At 43.1% G+C, this 21,156-nt stretch overlaps 1 protein-coding gene across 1 annotated transcript; it reads right to left on the reverse strand.

Annotated features, from left to right (window-relative positions):
- Positions 1–2,723: 2,723 nt before the first annotated feature.
- On the reverse strand, positions 2,724–20,773 carry LOC311231210 (CCHC-type zinc finger nucleic acid binding protein-like). Its single transcript, XM_084317751.1, has 5 exons — positions 20,660–20,773; positions 11,293–11,439; positions 11,111–11,176; positions 8,920–9,118; positions 2,724–4,014 (listed from the first exon to the last, which is right to left on the reverse strand). Exons 2-5 carry the CDS (start codon positions 11,399–11,401, stop codon positions 3,888–3,890), a joined length of 501 nt encoding a protein of 166 aa, XP_084173877.1. The 5' UTR covers positions 11,402–11,439; positions 20,660–20,773; the 3' UTR covers positions 2,724–3,887.
- Positions 20,774–21,156: the final 383 nt, after the last annotated feature.

Below are 21,156 nucleotides of genomic sequence, written 5' to 3' on the forward strand. Positions count from 1 at the left end.
GCCATATGTGTGTATATCTGTGTGTGTGTAGCTGATCAGGAAATAAGAGAATAGATTTTTCAGCCCGCTTCTATAGCATGCATAAGTACACATATACTATCGATAATCTAGCGTTTATTTGAAAACGATTCATAAATAGGCCGATAAATGACATGTTTTGTGTATTCCAGTAAAGGGCGTTTATCACAATCTTAATTTTTTTCTGAAACTTTCAAAAAACGAGCGTTTTTCAAAATGGCATAAAACGGAAATGAACCGATTTAAAAAATAAAATAAAAATCTGTTTCGACAATGTTGACTGCAAACAAGTCATTGATAAGCGACGGCCATATTAGACACATAGCCATAATTTAAGATATAGTTTATGCGTTCGCAAATATGAGAGCTCTGTCATTGAAGTGGGTGATGGCACGCAACGGGGTTCCGGAGGCGTGGCACTCAAAGTGTTAATAACCTCTGGAGCTTGACAGCAGTCAAGTCAACAGAACAAGCTCCACGTCAAACTGAAATCCCGCTGCCCAGGAGAGCGCACTCACCCCGACATTTCAGGAAAGGCTTCCGTAGCTAAGCCCCTCCCCTTACAGGCTTTCGACTTCCTGCACGGTGAGCAAAGTATGCAACGTTCTCGCACTTTACTCCATTTAAGTGTTTGCGAGTTTCCGAGATGAAAATAGACCAACCATTCATTGGCTGACGGTATTCAACATCATCCCTCCTACCCGCCCAGGTCAAAGATTCATATTTGTCCCATGGTCGCACTGAGCATTCTGGTTTATGCTTCATGGAGTAATCCATTACTCTAGTAACCACTGTTTCAACTGAAATCCAGTGGATTTTGAGGGTGCTCGATTTCTTTTTATTTTATCACCACCAAATACGTCCATCAAAAGCGCTCCTTTCTGCCACTGAAACAGACATCTCACACCAGAAATCAAGGCGTGAGTTGTTGCAAGAAGTCAACACTGGTAGCTGTGGAGAATTGAGAGCATAACGCGAAAAGGTTTGTTGCGTTGGAATACAGCTAGCTTAGTGTTATCTAAAAGATTTCTTTGCGTTTGTGCATTTCCAAATTGTGACAACATGTCGCTCCCACTTTGCGTAGGTCAGGGATCATCAGTGTCTCTGGTATGAGGTCTGATTCTGAACTGGTTTTTAGACATTTAAACCGGCACCCATGTTGGATCATTTGCCGGTTTCAGCACTAAAACGATTCCTAATTTGATATTTAAAACATTGTTGTGCAGAGAATTGGCCCATAGAGGCCTTGCATGGAATGTTCCGTTTGGTTCACATTCTTCCAACATGACTGTAACCAGTGGATGTTTGGTTCTCATTCTTCCAACATGACTGCCTGTAACCAGTGGACGTTTGGTTCTCATTATTCCAACATGATGACTGCCTGTAACCAGTGAATGTTTTGAAAGAAAATCCCAATGTCTGTGCAGTGGTAGAGAGTAGACAAACAAATGGAATATTACTGCTGTGACTCGTTTACAAAATTCTGTAATAAAACACCAAATTATACGATTTTTGTTGATATACTTCTCATATATCAACACATAACAACCGTTGTTTTTGCACATAGCAAATGTATGTCTTTCTATTGTATTTAGATTCTTTGTCCCTTTGTCCCCGTTACCCTCCAAGAGGTCCTTTTGTCCTCTCACCAGGCCGTCACTGTGAATAAGAATTTGTTCTTAATTGACCTGCCTGGTTAAATACAAGTAAATAAATAAAAACATAGCAACCCTTGTCTCTTCCAACATGGGAGGACAGACGGGTGATCGAAGCGCTCTGTGAAAGGCCTCTATCTCGAAGCTCTCTGTGAAAGGCCTCTATCTCGAAGCGCTCTGTGAAAGGCCTCTATCTCGAAGCGCTCTGTGAAAGGCCTCTATCTCGAAGCGCTCTGTGAAAGGCCTCTATCTCGAAGCGCTCTGTGAAAGGCCTCTATCTCGAAGCTCTCTGTGAAAGGCCTCTATCTCGAAGCGCTCTGTGAAAGGCCTCTATCTCGAAGCGTTCTGTGAAAGGCCTCTATCTCGAAGCGCTCTGTGAAAGGCCTCTATCTCGAAGCGCTCTGTGAAAGGCCTCTATCTCGAAGCGCTCTGTGAAAGGCCTCTATCTCAAAGCGTTCTGTGAAAGGCCTCTATCTCGAAGCGCTCTGTGAAAGGCCTCTATCTCAAATCGCTCTGTGAAAGGCCTCTATCTCAAAGCGCTCTGTGAAAGGCCTCTATCTCGAAGCGCTCTGTGAAAGGCCTCTATCTCGAAGCGCTCTGTGAAAGGCCTCTATCTCGAGGCGCTCTGTGAAAGGCCTCTATCTCGAAGCGCTCTGTGAAAGGCCTCTATCTCGCAGCTTCTGATTCCTGTTCCTGTTCTGTGAAAAGCCTTTATCGCAGCTTCTGATTCCTGTTTCTGTTCTGTGAAATGCCTTTATCGCAGCTTCTGATTCCTGTTCCTGTTCTGTGAAAGGCCTTTATCGCAGCTTCTGATTCCTGTTCCTGTTCTGTGAAAGGCCTTTATCGCAGCTTCTGATTCCTGTTCTGTGAAAGGCCTTTATCGCAGCTTCTGATTCCTGTTCTGTGAAAGGCCTTTATCGCAGCCTCCGATTCCTGTTCCTCTCATCAGAGGCAGCAGGGGTGTCGCGGTGCTGCAGAAGTGAACGTCACTGTTCCTTCCCGCCGGCTCCTCCTAGGTGATCAATAAAGACAGCAGTCAGAGACTCGCGCTCCAGTCCACTCCCATCTCCTCCTCCGGCTTTTATTGACAGGTTAAAATTACATCTCTATCATCTAGGAGCTGCAGCGCCGCCCTCTCACTTAAAAACTGAGTACAAGCAAATGATATTTTTACAGTAGTTCTAAGTGATATATTGTACAAAAATAACATTTTAGATTTTTTTTTGTGTGAAAACATTCTCCTTTGCTCCGAAACATAAAATAGTATATTTTTTTAAAGTTTTTTTGTCTTTTCTTGTCAGTCCATGGTTCAGGATCTACCTCTTCCTCGTGGTTAAAAGTAAACTAACTTTACAGCTACTCTCCATTCTCGAGATCAAAACGTTGAAGATTTTTTTGTCTTTTTTGTTTGCATTTTATTTAGCATTTTTTTTATTTATTTTTTATGTGAGCTACGCTGAGCTAACTTGTCAGCTGAAACTGTACAAAAAAGAAAATCCACCTTTGAAATATGAATTCATTATCAATGTTCCATTTATCATCTCTTTTCTCTTTTTTTGAATATAAATATCACCTGTGACCGGCTTATTATTCGTTGGTTCTTTTCGTTCATTCGTTCCTAGTGTAATGACGCTCAGGGACGTCTTCCGATTGGCTAAAGGAGCCTGGAGGCTGGCCAATCACAACTCTCTCTCAAACAAACTCAGTTCTGTCCAGGAAAAAAAAAGCAAAAACAAAAATAAAGTTAATCAACGTAGAGGAAGTTTAAACTTCCATTGCTTTTTTTTTAAGTGCCTCTCCTCTGTAACCCTGCCCCCTTATGGGGCTAGTGGGAGGGGCTCAAATCATGTCACTCTACTCTCTCAGCCAATCAGCTGGGAAGAAAGGGTTCTTTAACAAAGCTTTATACATCATGACAATGCTACCAAACTAAAAACACAACTCTTTTCTTTTTTTCCCGTCTTATAAATGCAGAAGAAAGTGGATGTTTTGTTGTTGTTGTTTTTTTAGTGTCCACCCCTTTTTCCTCCTATCAGCTCTGCTCTGACTGGCTGGTCCCAAGGCTTTGTGAGTGAGTGACTGACACGCCTCTGGACCAATGCAAAAGGAGGATCATAGAAAATTTAAATTAAGAAAAATAAAAAATAAAGAGAAAAGAAACAACACCATCAATCTGAACGGGAGGGGTGTGTGGGGGGTAGCTAGCTAGCGAGGCTAGGCATTGGCGTTGGCGGCTTCAACGGTGCATTCCTTGGCCAGGTGACCGGGCTTGCCACAGTTGTAGCAGTTGACTTCACTGGCCTTGCTGCAGTGCACAGCAACATGGCCAATCTCACCACACCTAGAGGAGAGGAGAGAAGAGAAGAGAGGAGTTACATCTTAGTTCTATAGAAGAGACAGCAACATGGCCAATCTCACCACACCTAGAGGAGAGGGGAGAAGAGAAGAGAGGAGTTACATCTTAGTTCTATAGAAGAGACAGCAACATGGCCAATCTCACCACACCTAGAGGAGAGGGGAGAAGAGAAGAGTTACATCTTAGTTCTATAGAAGAGACAGCAACATGGCCAATCTCACCACACCTAGAGGAGAGGAGAGGAGAGAAGAGAGGAGTTACATCTTAGTTCTATAGAAGAGACAGCAACATGGCCAATCTCACCACACCTAGAGGAGAGGAGAGGAGAGAAGAGAGGAGTTACATCTTAGTTCTATAGAAGAGACAGCAACATGGCCAATCTCACCACACCTAGAGGAGAGGAGAGGAGAGAAGAGAGGAGTTACATCTTAGTTCTATAGAAGAGACAGCAACATGGCCAATCTCACCACAACTAGAGGAGAGGAGAGGAGAGAAGAGAGGAGTTACATCTTAGTTCTATAGAAGAGACGGCAACATGGCCAATCTCACCACACCTAGAGGAGAGGAGAGAGGAGTTACATCTTAGTTCTATAGAAGAGACAGCAACATGGCCAATCTCACCACACCTAGAGGAGAGGAGAGGAGAGGAGAGAAGAGAAGAGAGGAGTTACATCTTAGTTCTATAGAAGAGACAGCAACATGGCCAATCTCACCACACCTAGAGGAGAGAAGAGGAGAGAGGAGTTACATCTTAATTATATTGAAGAGACAGCAACATGACCAATCTCACCACAACTAGAGGAGAGGAGGAGGAGAGGAGGAGAGGAGAGAGGAGTTACATCTTAGTTCTATAGAAGAGACATTGTGTCCACAATGCTGGGTCTATCGGCACTGATTACCAGATTCACCTGCAGTTGTCAAAAGATGTCATTATTTCAACCGAGTCTCTCTAATAGTTCAGCAGAAACTCAAACTAGAGACTAGAGACGTCTGTAGGAGGGAAATACCATTTAGCCAAAATCTTCACACATCCACTGAAAAAAGCGTTATCTTGTTATTAGAGTATCTCTTAACCTGTTAATCGGTAGACCGTTTTCGCCTAAAGGTACATGCCTAAGTAAATGGAAGATTGCTCCACTTCTGCAAGGTCAATTTGCATGTTCTTGGTATCTAGGAACATCTAGGGACCTGGGGGTATGTATTTCCAGTGTCAGAAATATTGTGTCTGTTACTAGGCTGAGTAAATTGTAATGAAGAAAAGGAGAATATAAATTATGATTTATGATTTTTGCATCTTTGATCAAAAATTGATACGGGTAGGAGAAAATGCTCACCACCTTACGTTTCGCAGAGTAAATTTTACTCAAACTGAGTCCATTTTAAGTAAAATGTACTCAGTTTGAGTAAAATTTACTCAGCGAAATTTACTATGAAGATCATGTGTACAAAAAATCTAAGCGAATGAATAAAGGGAAGATGATTAAACAGAAGGATTTGTAGATACAGTAATTAATGATAATCGATTTTAATTATAAATTCATATTTGACCTTGAACTTGACCTTATTATGGCCAAATCATACATCTATGAATAGGGAAAATGCTCCTCTTTCCAATGGCAGGGTTGAATCTGGATTTAGTAATTTCCTTGCGGTTTTTACGATAATTAGCATTTTCCGATAAATTCGTATTTCCGATAAATCGTATAAAACATCGGTAAAATGAAAATATACACTTTGACTACTGTTTCTGATAGGGTTATGGTCTTTACTCTTTGCTACAAAAAAAAATATTTAAAAACATTAACCTCTTAACATCCAAGGGCCCACATGTGGACGATTCTTTGCCGACCTCTAGTGGCTCGGGTGTGCATTTCTTTTAATACTATATAGATAGAATTAAAGCCCTATTTGTTGCCTGTCGATTGCCCTTTGAGGTGACAAAATCCGTTCAGCGGTTCTCGAGTTACATGCCGATATGTGAGGCATGCCCCAAAGTACGCAAAAGTACACATTACCACCCCCGACTCCCGGGGCTCTAGTTCCGTCAATCATTTGGCGATCTCGAAAATATTTGCACAGGGTTGTAGCCAATGAGTGTGGCTTTCCAATGATACCCCATGATATGATAATTGGTGATCTATTACGGTATCTATTGATCGATTTATGATAAAGAAAAGCAGGGGGTCCTATAGGGGGACCTTAAGGCTTATTAATGTTATCTTCTGTTATTAGAGCATCTTTTAACACTTTGAGAGCCCACCACGACATAACACGTGTTATCAGCCCGCCCCCTGAATGCCCACCACGACAATTAGCGTGTTATTTTTTTATTAGCGATCTGAATTCATATTTCATCAACCGAGTCTCTCGTTGGGAAACCAGCCCCATCAGGAGCTCAGATGTGAAAAAAGCGCCCCCTATCGTCTCCCAGATGGTAATGCACCCTTTTGGAATGGACTCAATGAAAATGGATGAGAAAAGAAAAATCCGGAATCCACATTTTACTTCTCAGGCATGTAATCCGAGCCGATTGCAGTCATTCTGGTCCCTCAGAACAGCGTGGAATATGTGTTTCGACCACCCAGCATTGGATCAATAAAAGCGATCGATTTTTGGAATGGCGATCAGGAATTGGAATGATCTTTTTGGAGAACATCTGATCTGAGGTAAGGAATCTATCTAAGTCTTGGGATAATCAGAGTTGTATTCGCTGAGCTCTCAGCGTTCGCCCTATGTGTGTGTGTGTGTGTGATGAGGAAATGAGGTAATCGATTTTGAGCTCGCATATATACACATATACTATCGATAATTCATAAATAGGCCGAAAAATTACAAAGTTTTTGTGCATTCTAGAATATTCCAGTACAGGGCGTTTATTATGGAATCTTTTTATTTCCCTTGAAAACGAGGGCTTTTCAGATGCTATAAAACGGAAATGAACCGATAAAAAAACAATCCGCTTCGACAATGTTGACTGGAAAATTAGTCATTGATAAGCGACGGGCAGATTAGACACATAGCCATAATTTAAAACATAGATCAGGTGATATTAACACTAACATTGAAGTGGATGATGGGCATTCAAGGGGGTAAAAAGGAAAACACGGCCGGCTCTGAAAGTGTTAATGCATTATCTTGTCATTAGAGTATCTTTTAATTAATGCTGTCAGGCGATTAAAAAAATGTATCTAATTAATTACAGGATTTGTAATTAATTAATCTAATTAATCGCATTTTAATCGCATAACCATTTTATGCCTGATATTCTATATTCTATAATCATATTTCAAATTGCATGTGTCCGGATGGCAGAATTCAGTACTGTATCTACAAAACCTTCTGTTTAATCATCTTCCATCTATTAATTTGCTTAGATTTTTCAGGTCTGGTCAATTTGAGCATAGTGTTATTCACAGTCAAAAATAATAAAAAAAATGTAATTGATATTCTCATTTGGTTCATTACAATTTACTCAAGCCTAGTAACAGACACAGTATTTCTGACACTGGGAATACATTCCCTGAGATCCATAGATGTCCCTAGAATCTGATACCAAGAACATGCAAATGGACCATATAAAAAGAAAAGTCTGTAAATGTGTATTCTACGTTCTTATGGAATTAATGAGATAATTTTGAGTACATTTTCATAACGCGATAATTTGCTGTGTAATTAATTAATCAATCTAATTAAAGCGATAAACTGACAGCCCTACTTTTAATGCATTGTTTTCTGTTATTAGAGTATCTTTTAATGTGTTATCTTGTCATTAGAGTATCTTTTTATTATTATCTTTTTCCTCCTTTCTTTTTTTCCCATTTTTCTCCCCTCCCAATGTTAGTCGTTATGCCAATTCCCAATCCCCTTCCTGGTCGTTGCGCACTCTACCCCCTACCGTCGGTCCGGGAGGGCGGAAACTATCACATGCTTCCTCTGACACATGTGTACCCAGCTCACCGCTTCTTTTCACCTGGCAGCGCGGACTCTCACTGGGAGAGTGTAACGTGTGGAAGGTCACACTACCTCTCCTAGATCCTTCCCTTGCTGTGCAGGCGCCCCGAGCGAACTGTAGGAGTCGCTGTTTACAACGACCAGGACCCACCCTTGCCGGGTTTCCCACCCTCTAACACTGCCAATTGTGTTAGTATGGACGGTCGGCCAACCCGGAGGCACCACAGCTGGATTCGATCCCACTGTCTCTGTGGTGGTAGGCAGACGCTTAGTCCGCTGCACTACCTGGCTGCCCTATTAGAGTATCTTTTAATGCATTATCTTCTGTCATTAAAGTATCTTAGAATGCGTCATCTTGTCATTAGAGTATCTTTTAATGCGTCATCTTGTCCTTAGAGTATCTTAGAATTCCCATTGAAGCCGGGAAACACATTTGTGTGTATATGCAGGCTACATAATGCATTCTTAGCAGGCGTTTTAGGTCTAAATGGGTTAATGCATTGTCTTCTGTCATTAGAGTATCTTTAATGCATTGTCTTCTGTCATTAGAGTATCTTTTAATGCATTGTCTTCTGTTAGAGTATCTTTTAATGTATTGTCTTGTCATTAGAGTATCTTTAATGCATTGTCTTCTGTCATTAGAGTATCTTTTAATGCATTGTCTTCTGTTAGAGTATCTTTTAATGTATTGTCTTGTCATTAGAGTATCTTTTAATGTGTTATCTTGTCATTAGAGTATATTTTAATGTATTATCTTGTCATTAGAGTATCTTTGAATGTGTTATCTTGTCATTAGAGTAGCTTTGAATGTGTCATCTTGTCATTAGAGTATCTTTGAATGTGTCATCTTGTCATTAGAGTATCTTTTAATGTGTTATCTTGTCATTAGAGTAGCTTTGAATGTGTCATCTTGTCATCAGTGTCTTTGGTTCTCCTCACCTGTAGCACTTCACCTTCTCGCAGCCCTTCTGGATGTGACCGAAGCCTCCACAGGAGTAGCACTTCTGCTCGTTGGCGTGGTCACAGTCCCGTGCCACGTGGCCTGCCTTACCACAGGTATAACACACCTGCTCCCGCTCCTTCTTAGGCTCCTTACAGTCCCTGGAGATATGACCTCCTCTCCCACAGTTATAACAGGCTGGGAGAGGAGAGGAGGACAGGGGTGGAGAGGAGAAAGGGGTGGAGAGGAAAGGAGAGGGGTGGAGGAGAGGGTAAAGAGGAGAGGAGGGGTGGAGAGGAGGAGAGGGGTGGACAGGAGATGGTGGAGGAGAGGAGGAGAGGAGGATGAGAGGGGTGGAGAGGAGAGGCGAGAGGTGGAGAGGAGAGGAGGAGAGGGGTGGAGAGGAGAGGAGGAGAGGGTGGAGAGGAGAGGAGGAGAGGGGTGGAGAGGAGAGGGGTGGAGAGGAGAGCAGACATGGAGAGAGGGGAGCAGATGTGAAGAGAGGGGAGCAAACATGGAAAGGGGAGCAAACATGGAGAGGGGAGCAAACATGGAGAGGGGAGCAAACATGGAGAGGGGAGCAGAGGTGGAGAGAGGAGCAGAGGTGGAGAGAGAGGAGCAGAGGTGGAGAGAGGGGAGCAGAGGTGGAGAGAGGGGAGCAGAGGTGGAGAGAGGGGAGCAGAGGTGGAGAGAGAGGAGCAGAGGTGGAGAGAGAGGAGCAGATGTGGAGAGAGGGAAGCAGAGGTGGAGAGAGAGGAGCAGAGGTGGAGAGAGAGGAGCAGAGGTGGAGAGAGGGGAGCAGAGGTGGAGAGAGGGGAGCAGAGGTGGAGAGAGGGGAGCAGAGGTGGAGAGAGGAGCAGAGGTGGAGAGAGAGGAGCAGAGGTGGAGAGAGGGGAGCAGAGGTGGAGAGAAAAGAGAAGTGGAGAAGAGATGAAAGAGATAGAGAGGAGACCAGAGAAAAGAGGAGAACATCAGGTTCTGTGTTCTGTATGACATGTCGAATTCTTCATAAGAACTGATGACTGGACCGGACAGTGGAAATGTAGCGCCAGCAATAGTCAGTGAGTCTGGTATATATATTTTTTTATAAGGCCCTGGGCTAAATGTAACATAGTAGGTTAAAGACCCTAGTAGGATATAGTTGACCCTTTAGCCTACTAGCTATTCATAGTATTCGAAGACATCTTGGTCGCAAACAACATACTGCTGCATAGTATCCATCTATCAGCAACAGATACATACTGCTGCATAGTATCCATCTATCAGCACCAGATACATACTGCTACATAGTAGGGCTGACCCCTATTAGTCGAGTAGTCGACTAATCGGTCGAAAGGAGCCGTAGTCGACTAGCCAACCTCAGTCGAATAAAAATATATATTTCTTTAATTATTTTTATAATTTTCTTTATCATTCTTTCCAAAAGAAAAGAGGCCTAGATGCGTGGCTAACACTAATGGCACGCATACCAGAGGCTAACTGCCTAAGAAAACAGGCACAGAGGCACTGAAAGAGGATTTCACCCATCTAATGAACACACTAGACTAGACAAATATCAAGATGTATCCATCAGTGGACCAATTGCATGCTTTTGCAGAGGACAAGAAGCCTCCAGTCGACTCCTTCAGACATTAAGCACCCCCCACAGCCCAAATGGAATGATACAAAAAAATTTAAATAAAAATTTTAAATATTATATATATATTTTTTTGTCGACCAATAGTCGACTAACGGCACATTTTGGCCAATCATAGTCGACCATCCAAATCCTTAGTCGGGGACAGCCCTACTACATACTATCCATCTATCAGCACCAGATACATACTGCTGCATAGTGTCTATCTATCAGCACCAGCCCAGGATGAGCACATCAGGATTGAACAGAGGTTATATAAACACCAATTATAAATCAATCTGAGCTTCCATTCTGCTCAACATGCCCGTCTGGCTGCGCCAGTTAAATTAATGGATCGTGTTTTGATTGGAATTGGGGGGGGGGGGGGGGGGCAGCTTTTAGATCACTCCTTTATCCCTAACGATCAGCGATAGATAGAAATAAATAGATAGATAGATAGAAAAAGAAAGTAAGAAGAGAGATGGAAGAAAAGACAGTGCGAAACAGAGAAAAAGAAAGAGGGACAGAGAGACAGAGGGGGATATACAGTGTATATATATAGAGAGACATCTCACCATCCTCGGTCCTCTCACAGTCTCTGGCTACGTGCCCAGGCTCCCCACAGCGGTAGCAGAACAGATCTGAAGACACAGACACACATTACACTATTTAATCTGAATCCTGTTCCTTCCGGAACAGTCCTTCTGGAACAGTCCTTCTGGAACAGTCCTTCCGGAGGCGTGATGGACAGACTCACCCTTCCCCCGGCCACGCCCCCCCTTGGGCCCCCGGGTCCTGCTCGCGTTGGGACAGTTCTTGATCCAGTGGCCGGTACGGCCGCAGCCAAAACACTCGTTGCTGCTCATCCTCTACGACGACTACTCCAGTCCTGGCCCTACTACACCTGAGAGAAACAGACAGACAGAGAGACAGACAGGTTAAATACCCTACTACACCTGCAGAGAGACAGACAGACAGAGAGACAGACAGGTTAAATACCCTACTACACCTGCAGAGAGACAGACAGACAGAGAGACAGACAGGTTAAATACCCTACTACACCTGCAGAGAGACAGACAGACAGGTTAAATACCCTACTACACCTGCAGAGAGACAGACAGAGAGAGACAGGTTAAATACCCTACTACACCTGGAGATACAGAGACATACAGGTTAAATACCCTACTACACCTGGAGATACAGAGACATACAGGTTAAATACCCTACTACACCTGAGAGAAACAGACAGACAGGTTAAATACCCTACTACACCTGCAGAGAGACAGAGAGAGACAGGTTAAATACCCTACTACACCTGGAGATACAGAGACATACAGGTTAAATACCCTACTACACCTGAGAGAAACAGACAGACAGGTTAAATACCCTACTACACCTGCAGAGACAGGTTAAATACCCTACTACACCTGGAGATACAGAGACAGACAGGTTAAATACCCTACTACACCTGCAGAGAGACAGGTTAAATAACCTACTACACCTGTAGAGTGACAGACAAACAGAGACAGACTGCTATGTAGGGATGGGAATCGAAAACCTAATTGGCCGATGCCTGGAACTGTGTGGCTCCTGTGACTTTCGATTCCCTTATCGCTGCCTACAGTTGCGCAATAATGTTAGCGTTAGCATGTAGCCATGGCAGACTCTATTTGATTCCTTAAGGGCTCGAAATTGCCTGGGTTTTGGTAATATGCTCCCGAAATGCTCCCGCTGTTTGGCTACTTCTATGTGCAGTGAAAACTACTTGAATGCTTTAGAACCTAGTCATTGATTTAGATCAGGGTGAGCTAAAATTTGCCGCGGAGCTAACGTGAGCTAACGCTATTTAATCAAGCTCACAAAGAGAGATAAACAGCTGACAGCGGATAGTACATGTACAAATACAATAAAACAGCAGGTGGGGGCTGTTGTGTAAACCTTGTACTCTTTAGTTCACATATAATGAGAGACAGGAGTGTTTGTTTACAAGTCTGTAAGCCAGGAAGTACAGTGGTGCAACACACAAATGTGTCCGTGTAGCAACACAAGCCAATACCTTATAGGACAGGGGCCCGGGGAGGGAGCTCTCTCTCTCTCTGTGTGTGTGTGTGTGTGTGTGTGTGTGTGTGAGTGAGAGACAGAAGTCAGAGGAATAACGACCTGTTATTCAATAGATTAAATTAGTTTAAGAATAAAAAAATAAATACATTTTAAGAGAATCTCAAATACATTATTTTATTTAAGTGTAGGCTATAGTTAATGTTTTATTTTTTACAGTTTTTGTATTTTTCTGACATGGGGGCTCAACAATAAATGACAATCAGAAATGTCAAGTTGCATGTTGTTATTCTAACCAGCTTAGACCCCTACGCTCTGCATCTTCTGGCCGCCTCAGACCTACTCCTATCCGAGCTCCGGGAGGGTCATCAAAGAGAAGTCGCCTATTCTCAGTCCTTGCCCCACAATGGTGGAATGAACTACCCACCCCAGTTAGGACAGCCGAATCACGTCCAATCTTTCGCCGTCGACTAAAGACGCACTTCTTCAACCATTATCTGAATAAAAAAAAAAATATCTAACCCTAACTAACCGTACTGTCATGCACTTGTCCTAATAAACTAACCTACACTGTAGCACTCAACACTTTGATGAACATTGTTGCTCAGCTGATAGAGTTGTGCCCTTCCTGATGGCTTGTCGTACAGAACTTGTAAGTCGCTTTGGATAAAAGCGTCAGCTAAATGACTAAATGTAGTTCTGTTGCATTTCCAATTTATTTATTTAAATTATAAATTGAGCAGGTATCGATAAGGGAATCGATAAAGAATCGAATCGATAAGCAGAATCGATAATGGAATCGTATCGATAAAAAAACACTCTCATAAACACAGCTTAGCCAAGAGGGAGGGTTTCAAGCAATACTATCTAACGTCTACACACGGAGCTGCGCTGAGCTATGTTGTTGTTCCGGCCGGGCGGATATGCTCACGAGGGGATTTTCAAAATAAGAGTATCGCAATATGAATCGATCTTTTTACGTTGCATCGATCCTATTTGATTATTGATAATAGATCGATATATCGATCTGGATCGATGTATCGTCCCACCCCTAACCGATACCGGTACCTGTAAATCGATACCGGTACCCAACGGTACCTTTTTTCGGTACTTTAGTCTCAGTCGTAAAAAAAAAATCCAAACTTCAAATAACTACAATTTCGACAGTTTTCGGCTTGTCATTGCTCCGACTGCTTTGTTGTTGAATCAAGTCAAATCCTAGGTAAGCATATATTGTGCGTGTGAACGTTGACATGAAAAGAAAAAAGTTAAAAAAAAAAGAAAAAAGAAAAAAAGAAAATTAATAAAAAAATATTTTTTTAAATTTTTTTTCCGGTTTCTCACTTGATTCGATACTCGGTAGTACCGACGTGTTTCGGTTCGGTACCTCAAAAGTACCGAATTCGGTACCCATCCCTACCTCTGGGTAGTAAACAAGGCTGGCTAGGATCATTAGCTTGCACGCCGCTATTTTATAGTTTACGTGCGGAGTGGGTGTGTGGCGTGAATTCTGAGGGTAACGGTTAGAGTAGTGTGGGGTATGCTGCGCCGCGGTGGACGTTGTTGCAATGTATTGGGGCGGAACGGAGTATTTTAGGGTGATAGTTAGTACATTGGAAACAAGGCTGGCTAGGATCATTAGCTTGCACGCCGCTATTTTATAGTTTACGTGCGGAGTGGGTGTGTGGCGTGAATTTTGATGGTAACGGTTAGAGCAGGGCTGTACAGTGCGATGATATCGTCGCGAATTGCCCCTTTAATTGGCCATTGTGATTGGTAAATATTATCTGGGGGCGGGCTTGCGAGTAGTGCTTTCAAGCCTTGGATTCGCATTTCACTCCTAAATTATCCAAGGCGTGTGATGACGCGATGCCGTCACTCACGCAAGCTGAGCAGTGAGCACTCAGCAGGTATGATCAGCGGGAACAATCGACTGAGCACTCACTCTGATAGACTGGCTGATTTAGCTATGAAGAAAAGTAACGTTAGTATTGCTTCATATTTTCGACGCGCGACCTCCTATAGTGAGCCGAACTGAACTGAACTCAGACACACGGAGAGAGCTGCGGCGTCTCCGTGTGGCTGTTGTAAACACTAGTCTCTAGTGGGACACTGGGACCTCGGTGAGCCTGCCAGCCGGCTAGCTACTGATAGCTATCAACAAATGCTCCAGTAAGTCTAGTAGTGCATGATAGCTTGCGTTAGCTTACTGTTCAAAACGAAACATCCCATTAAATTAAATAGTTCAGATAGCTCCGTCCTGATATCAATGTCTTATAACACTGAGTCGATGCGTATTCGAGCTGAGGGCACGCTGAATAGTCAATAGGGACCAGCTGCAGCGCCGGAGAATCCTGGCCGTAGCTGGAGGCTACAGTATAGGGCCCAGCTGCAGCTCTGGAGAATCCTGGCCGTAGCTGGAGGCTACTCAGTACACACAGACAGTGGAGCTGGTTGCATATAGCGAGCATTTAGACTTGTTGCGTGGTGGCGATGTCTCGCAGATAATACAACTACAAGTATGATTATATAATATATATATTTTATTAAAAAAAAATTATATAAAATAATTTTTTTTCTTTTTTTTTTTAAATCAAAAACAATCGATATAAATAATGGTAAAATTGTTATTTAAAAATGTGCCCCTAAAAAATTTCTTTGCCCCTAAATTTCTCATTTAGGGGCAAGTGTGCCCCTAGTGAAAAAGCTTAGCGTACAGCCCTGTAGAGTAGTGTGGGGTATGCGGTGGACGTTGTTGCAATGTATTGGGGCGGAATGGAGTATTTTAGGGTGATAGTTAGTACATTGTTGTGGGATACACCGCTTGCTCTGGCTAACTGTTAGTTCCATTCTTATAATGCATATGATCCAGTGGCGGTAGGTTGCCCCCTGGTGGAATATAATAATCTATGCACTGGTGTTTAGTGGCGCCGGGCATAAGAAGTTAATTAAACTTGACAGAAATTATATCGACGATAATTATCTATATCGAGTGATATGAAAATAATTTTATAATTTTATCGCGATAACGTTTTTGGCCATATCGCCCAGCCCATACAAAGATAATTTGCTGTGAAAGAAAAATAAATAAAATAAAATAAAATAATTAAAATGAATAGGAAGAGGCAAGATGCCGATCAGGTCCTATCCCTTATTACAATAAAACTAGGGCTGGGCGATATGGCCTCTAAAGTATAATATATATATATTTTTTTTAATACTTTTTTTTATCATTCCATTTGGGCTGTGGGGGTGCTTACTGTCTGAAGGAGTCGACTGAAGGCTTCTTGTCCTCTGCAAAAGCATGCAATTAGTCCACTGATGGATACATCTTGATATTTGTCTAGTCTAGTGTGTTCATTAGATGGGTGAAATCCTCTTTCAGTGCCTCTGTGCCTGTTTTCTTAGGCAGTTAGCCTCTGGTATGCGTGCCATTAGCGCTAGCCACGCTTCTAGGCCTCTTTTCTTTTGGAAAGAATGCTATAAAAAAATATATATATATATATTTATAGTGTCAATTGACAATGGACAGATAGCAATAATATAAAGTATAGATTTAGCTCTACAAACAAGCATTTTGACTTGTTGCGCGGTGGCGATGTCTCGCAGATAATACAAGTACAAGTATGATTATATAATATATATATTTTATTAAAAAAAAATTTTTTTTAAATTGGCTGGTAAGAAATATGCTAAAAGTGAATAGTTGACTGGGTCATTTTGTAACGGTAGCTAACGTTAGCTCACGGAGGTCCCACTGACTAGACTAACGTCACGGTGACTGTCCGAGGCAATAGCCTGTTTACATGGGTGAGGGAGGGGCAGGAGGAGTAGGAGGCGCAGTGCGCTGCATGTCTGTGCTGAGACAGCGAGTGAGAACTCAGCTAAGAATTGGATCATGATTTTCAATCGGTTTTCACATGACTATTTGATTGCCCGCCACATGGCGGACAGACCTCTCAGTCTCACTCGCCAAACGTAAAATCTGCCCGCCAATGGCGCTTGGCGGGCTCTAGTTTCGTGCCCTGCCGTCATACCTTCCTGACATCACACCCCGGTATGGGTATTATGACCGGGGGGGGGGGGGAGCGGAGCTAGGTTAACAATATACTCGTTATCCCAATACATAAAGATTTTCCTGGAGTAAATACTTGATATCTTAGTCATAACCATAGTTGCAAGACGTTATAATGAAAGGTCTCGTTATCTTGCATTGTTTCTACATAAGCAATAAGCTAAGCTAGAATGATACAAGACGGGTGCGGCTGAGTAGCGCAGCGGACTAAGCGCCTGCCTACGACTGCAGAGACTCGTCCCTATACTAACACAATTGGCAGTGTTAGCGGGTGGGAAGCCGGTGGGGTATGTATCCTGGTCGTTGTAAACAGCGACTCCTACAGGTCGGTCGGGGCGCCTGCTCAGCGGGGAAGGGAACTGGGGGAGATAGTGTGATCCTCCCACGCGTTACACTCACCCAGTGAGAGTCCTCGCTGTCAGGTGAAAAGAAGCGTATCTGAGGAAGACATGTGGTAGTCTTCACCCTCCCCAGACCGACAGTAGGGGTCAAGAGCGCAACGACCAGGAAGGGAATTGGCATAACGACTAAATTGGGGATGGGAGAAAAATACGGAAAAAGGAGGGAGAAAAACTAATAATAATTAAAAAAAAAATGATACAAGACGCTTATATTAAAACACGTTGACATTAGGGCCGTTCTTTCAACCTAAAAGTGCACTTTCTTCAACCTCAAACCTAAATTCCTTAGCGACCCGTGTAACCAACGTAAACAAATTGCACAGCCCGCACATTCAATACACACAGATATGAAACGAGTCATACGGAACAAATAACGTATAACGGAGGCTGAAATTAGACCAATGTGACTCACAAACTCATGACAGTAGTACACAACTACACATACAGAGACGCACAAAATTGTATCTGCATTGATTAACTGAAATCAAAACCCAGCTTAAGGCGCTCCCATAGTCCAGCAGACTGTACACAGAGCAGACTCCGCGCGGACTCTTGAGCTTTGATCTCAGCGGACAGCAGACCCACAGGTGGGAAGCTCCTATTTTCTGACGCGCCGCTGACTTGGTGTCACACAAAACGCTGCTCTGCGTTTTGGTTGACATCGAACTGCATTTAATGTGACGCCGATCTGCATTTTACTCTGAACACTCGCTCTGTGCCAAGAGAGATGTTTGAATGGCTTTTCTAAATGAAGTGTGTAAAATTGCCAGTTTTATTTCGAAATATTGGAAACGGAGATAACATAGAATGTTATCTCCGTTTCCAATATTTTGAAATAAAACTGGTGCTTTTATTTCATGCAATGCGTGTCTTTTCAGCACCACGCGCTGTCCACCTCAAGCCTATACGGTACATTGCATCTCGCTGCCTATATACCTGTTATTCAAGTGCGTAAAACTGCCCGTTTTATTATCGAAATATTGGAAACGGAGATAACATACTCTTTATTTTGACATCGGATGACGACGACATGACAGAAGTTGAACAGCGTGGGGACAATTGTGTAAACTGCCGCGTGACATGTAGGAAATTGGTCCGCGGAGGTCCGCTCGACTATGAAGGCTCAAAGAGTCCGCGCGGACCTCCGCGGGGTCTGCTCTGTGTACAGTCTGCTGGACTATGGGAGCGCCTTTAAGCCGTTACACCCCTGTAGTGAATCACCGAAGCACACACAGTCGAACTGGAACAGTTTACCAAACATACACTCCCGGCATTCATAACTCGTACGTTCATCTTCCATACGCTTAAGTTAACCATAACATAACTTACTTACCCAAACAACGTGTTCCCGGGTCCACATTCAAGCACAAATCCATACTTTCCAAACGTTAGAAAAACGCTTCGATACCCGAATCCACAATCATCCAATGTCTGGAAGTGGACCCATGGTCCATTCGACCTTAATAAACGGCCACCGGTCCATAACCGCATTCTATAGAAGAATAAGTCTTTATTTTTCGTGCAGATTAACACACACATGGGAGATGAAAGACCCACAGGAACACGCGCGTGAGCTCGGACTGAGAGCGGGAAAGACAGACTGCCCTGCCTTGCCTTGACTGGATTAACCAACGCATGAATTTCCATATCTAGGCAGATATCAAAATAAATTATGACAACAAAAGGTTGTTGTGAACATGTTGATATGCAGCCTCTATTGGCTCAGCCCTGTACCTGGTCAGTTACCGATCCCTGGCCCAGTTGAAGTGATACTGGCCTTAAACAGTTGTCCCTCCCTGTAGTAGAGGAGTAACAGATCAAAACTAAGTGAGAGCAACACCACCCATCAACAAAATACCATCTTCACCACCTCAGATCGGCTGATAAGGGTCTCCTAACCACTCGTAGGTCCAACTTCAAGTCTAGGGGGGGACGTGCTTTTGCGGTCGCAGCCCCTGACCTCTGGAACAGCATCCCCATGTCCATTAAATCTGCCCCCTCCATCGAGTCTTTTAAATCAAAACTCAAAACCCACCTATATCGCCTGGCCTTCCCTGACTCACTTTGACTCTTGCCGTACTTGTTGACGTGTTGTTCTGTTTTTCCTTTGTCTATCCGTTGATTTTATTTTATTTCTCTGTTTATTTTATACTTTTCTTTGTACTTAGCTTAGCCATGTGAAGCACTTTGGTTGACAAGCGTCATGTTTAAACGTGCTATACAAATACATTTGATTGATTGATTGAAACACATACTCAATCCAAATAATGTAATGTATGAACTAATGTTATACATTTTTTCCATTTTCTCATAAAAGTTAAAAGGTAATAAATAAATACATAAATAAAATGTTTTACAAGACAACAAACGGTAAACAAACAACAACAGTCACTTCACCATTATGGGCTGGGGGCTATGGATGGTAACACCAAGATAAAGAAAACTGACAAGCACAAATATATGTTGGTAAACCAGCTACAATACACAGCTTTCATAAACAATAGATAGATAGATAGATAGATAGATAGATAGATAGATAGATAGATAGATAGATAGATAGATAGATAGATAGATAGATAGATAGATTAACCGTTCCACCCCTACCCAGTAGTAATCTATAACATGGTTAATAGTCTAACGCTGGGGTCCCAGTAGTAATCTATAACTTGATTGATTGAAAACTTTAATTAACAGATTGCAGAATGGGTACAATACAGTACGGCTCAATACACACAATTGTTAAGGGGATGCAGACCAGAGAAAGACTTGCGTCTTGTTTACATCAGGGTCCCCCATTTTCAATTCATAATGATACATGGTTATTATTCTAACGCTGGGGTCCCAGTAGTCATCTATAACATGGTTGTTATTCTAACGCTGGGGTCCCAGTGGTCATCTATAACATGGTTGTTGTTATTCTAACCCTGTCCTGCACGCTGGGGTCCCAGTAGTCATCTATAACATGGTTGTTGTTATTATTCTAACCCTGTCCTGCACGCTGGGGTCCCAGTAGTCATCTATAACATGGTTGTTGTTATTATTCTAACCCTGTCCTGCACGCTGGGGTCCCAGTGGTCATCTATAACATGGTTGTTGTTATTCTAACCCTGTCCCTGTCCTGCACGCAGCTCATTCCATGCCATTAAGCAGCGCCGCCCACCCACGCTGCCCGACGGCCCTCATCATGCTTTATAACCAAACACCCCACCAACACCAAACCAGCTCCACCCAGATCCGACATCAACGTGTACTGTACTCGCTCAGGGAGATCGACCACAAATGCAACCTTTCTTTCCCCGTGATGCAATATTTCATTATTTCTGCCAATTAACTCATGAAACGCGGAGCGGGTTTCCCGCGCGCGCGGCCCTGACGCAGTGGGCCTGTCAGGTGGGGTTATAGCCGTTAGCACGCTATAGCTGCTGGTTAGCATCACTTGTTTCACACAATTACACGTTGTTTTGTATGGGTTTTGTTCACGTTTCCCGGTAGCCGGGGGTTGCCGGGACCTACGGGATGTCATGGGTGGTGGTCGTTGCTAGTGGAAATGTTTTTTTTTTTTTTTTTAAGGCTGATGTCGGGGAACTCACCTCGCTAGTCGCTACGTGACTCTGGCTGTTTGTTTTCTCTCCCTCCTCCTCTCTCTCCTCTCTCCTCTCCTCTGCGCCACACGCGGTTTGCACACGACCCTCTCCCCGTCTACACACCTCCCTCTGATGTCTCCAGTCCCCTTCTACACACCTCCCTCTGACCAGCCCCCCTCCTCCTGTCAATAGGGTCCAGCTGCAGCGCCGTAGAATCCTCTCACTGGGCAAGCCTGTGGCAGCGCGCTGATCAGTGGCGGCCGCCCATAGGGAGGGCTAGGGCGCCGCCGCCCCCCCCTGGTAAAGAGAGCAGGAGAAGAAGAAAATGTTTTATTTAAATTTTAATTTTAGACTATGTTTAAAATGAATAATATTTACTCATTTTAAGTATGTTTGTGTTTCAAATGCACAATAATGTTAATATATCAAATATAAATCATTGTTTTGTGATTCACATGACGTCACTGTCTGATATGATAATAGAGTACCTCTAAAGCTGGGCG

This window comes from Notolepis coatsorum, assembly GCF_963971535.1.
Source record: "Notolepis coatsorum genome assembly, chromosome: 6".
Taxonomy (NCBI): domain Eukaryota; kingdom Metazoa; phylum Chordata; class Actinopteri; order Aulopiformes; family Paralepididae; genus Notolepis; species Notolepis coatsorum.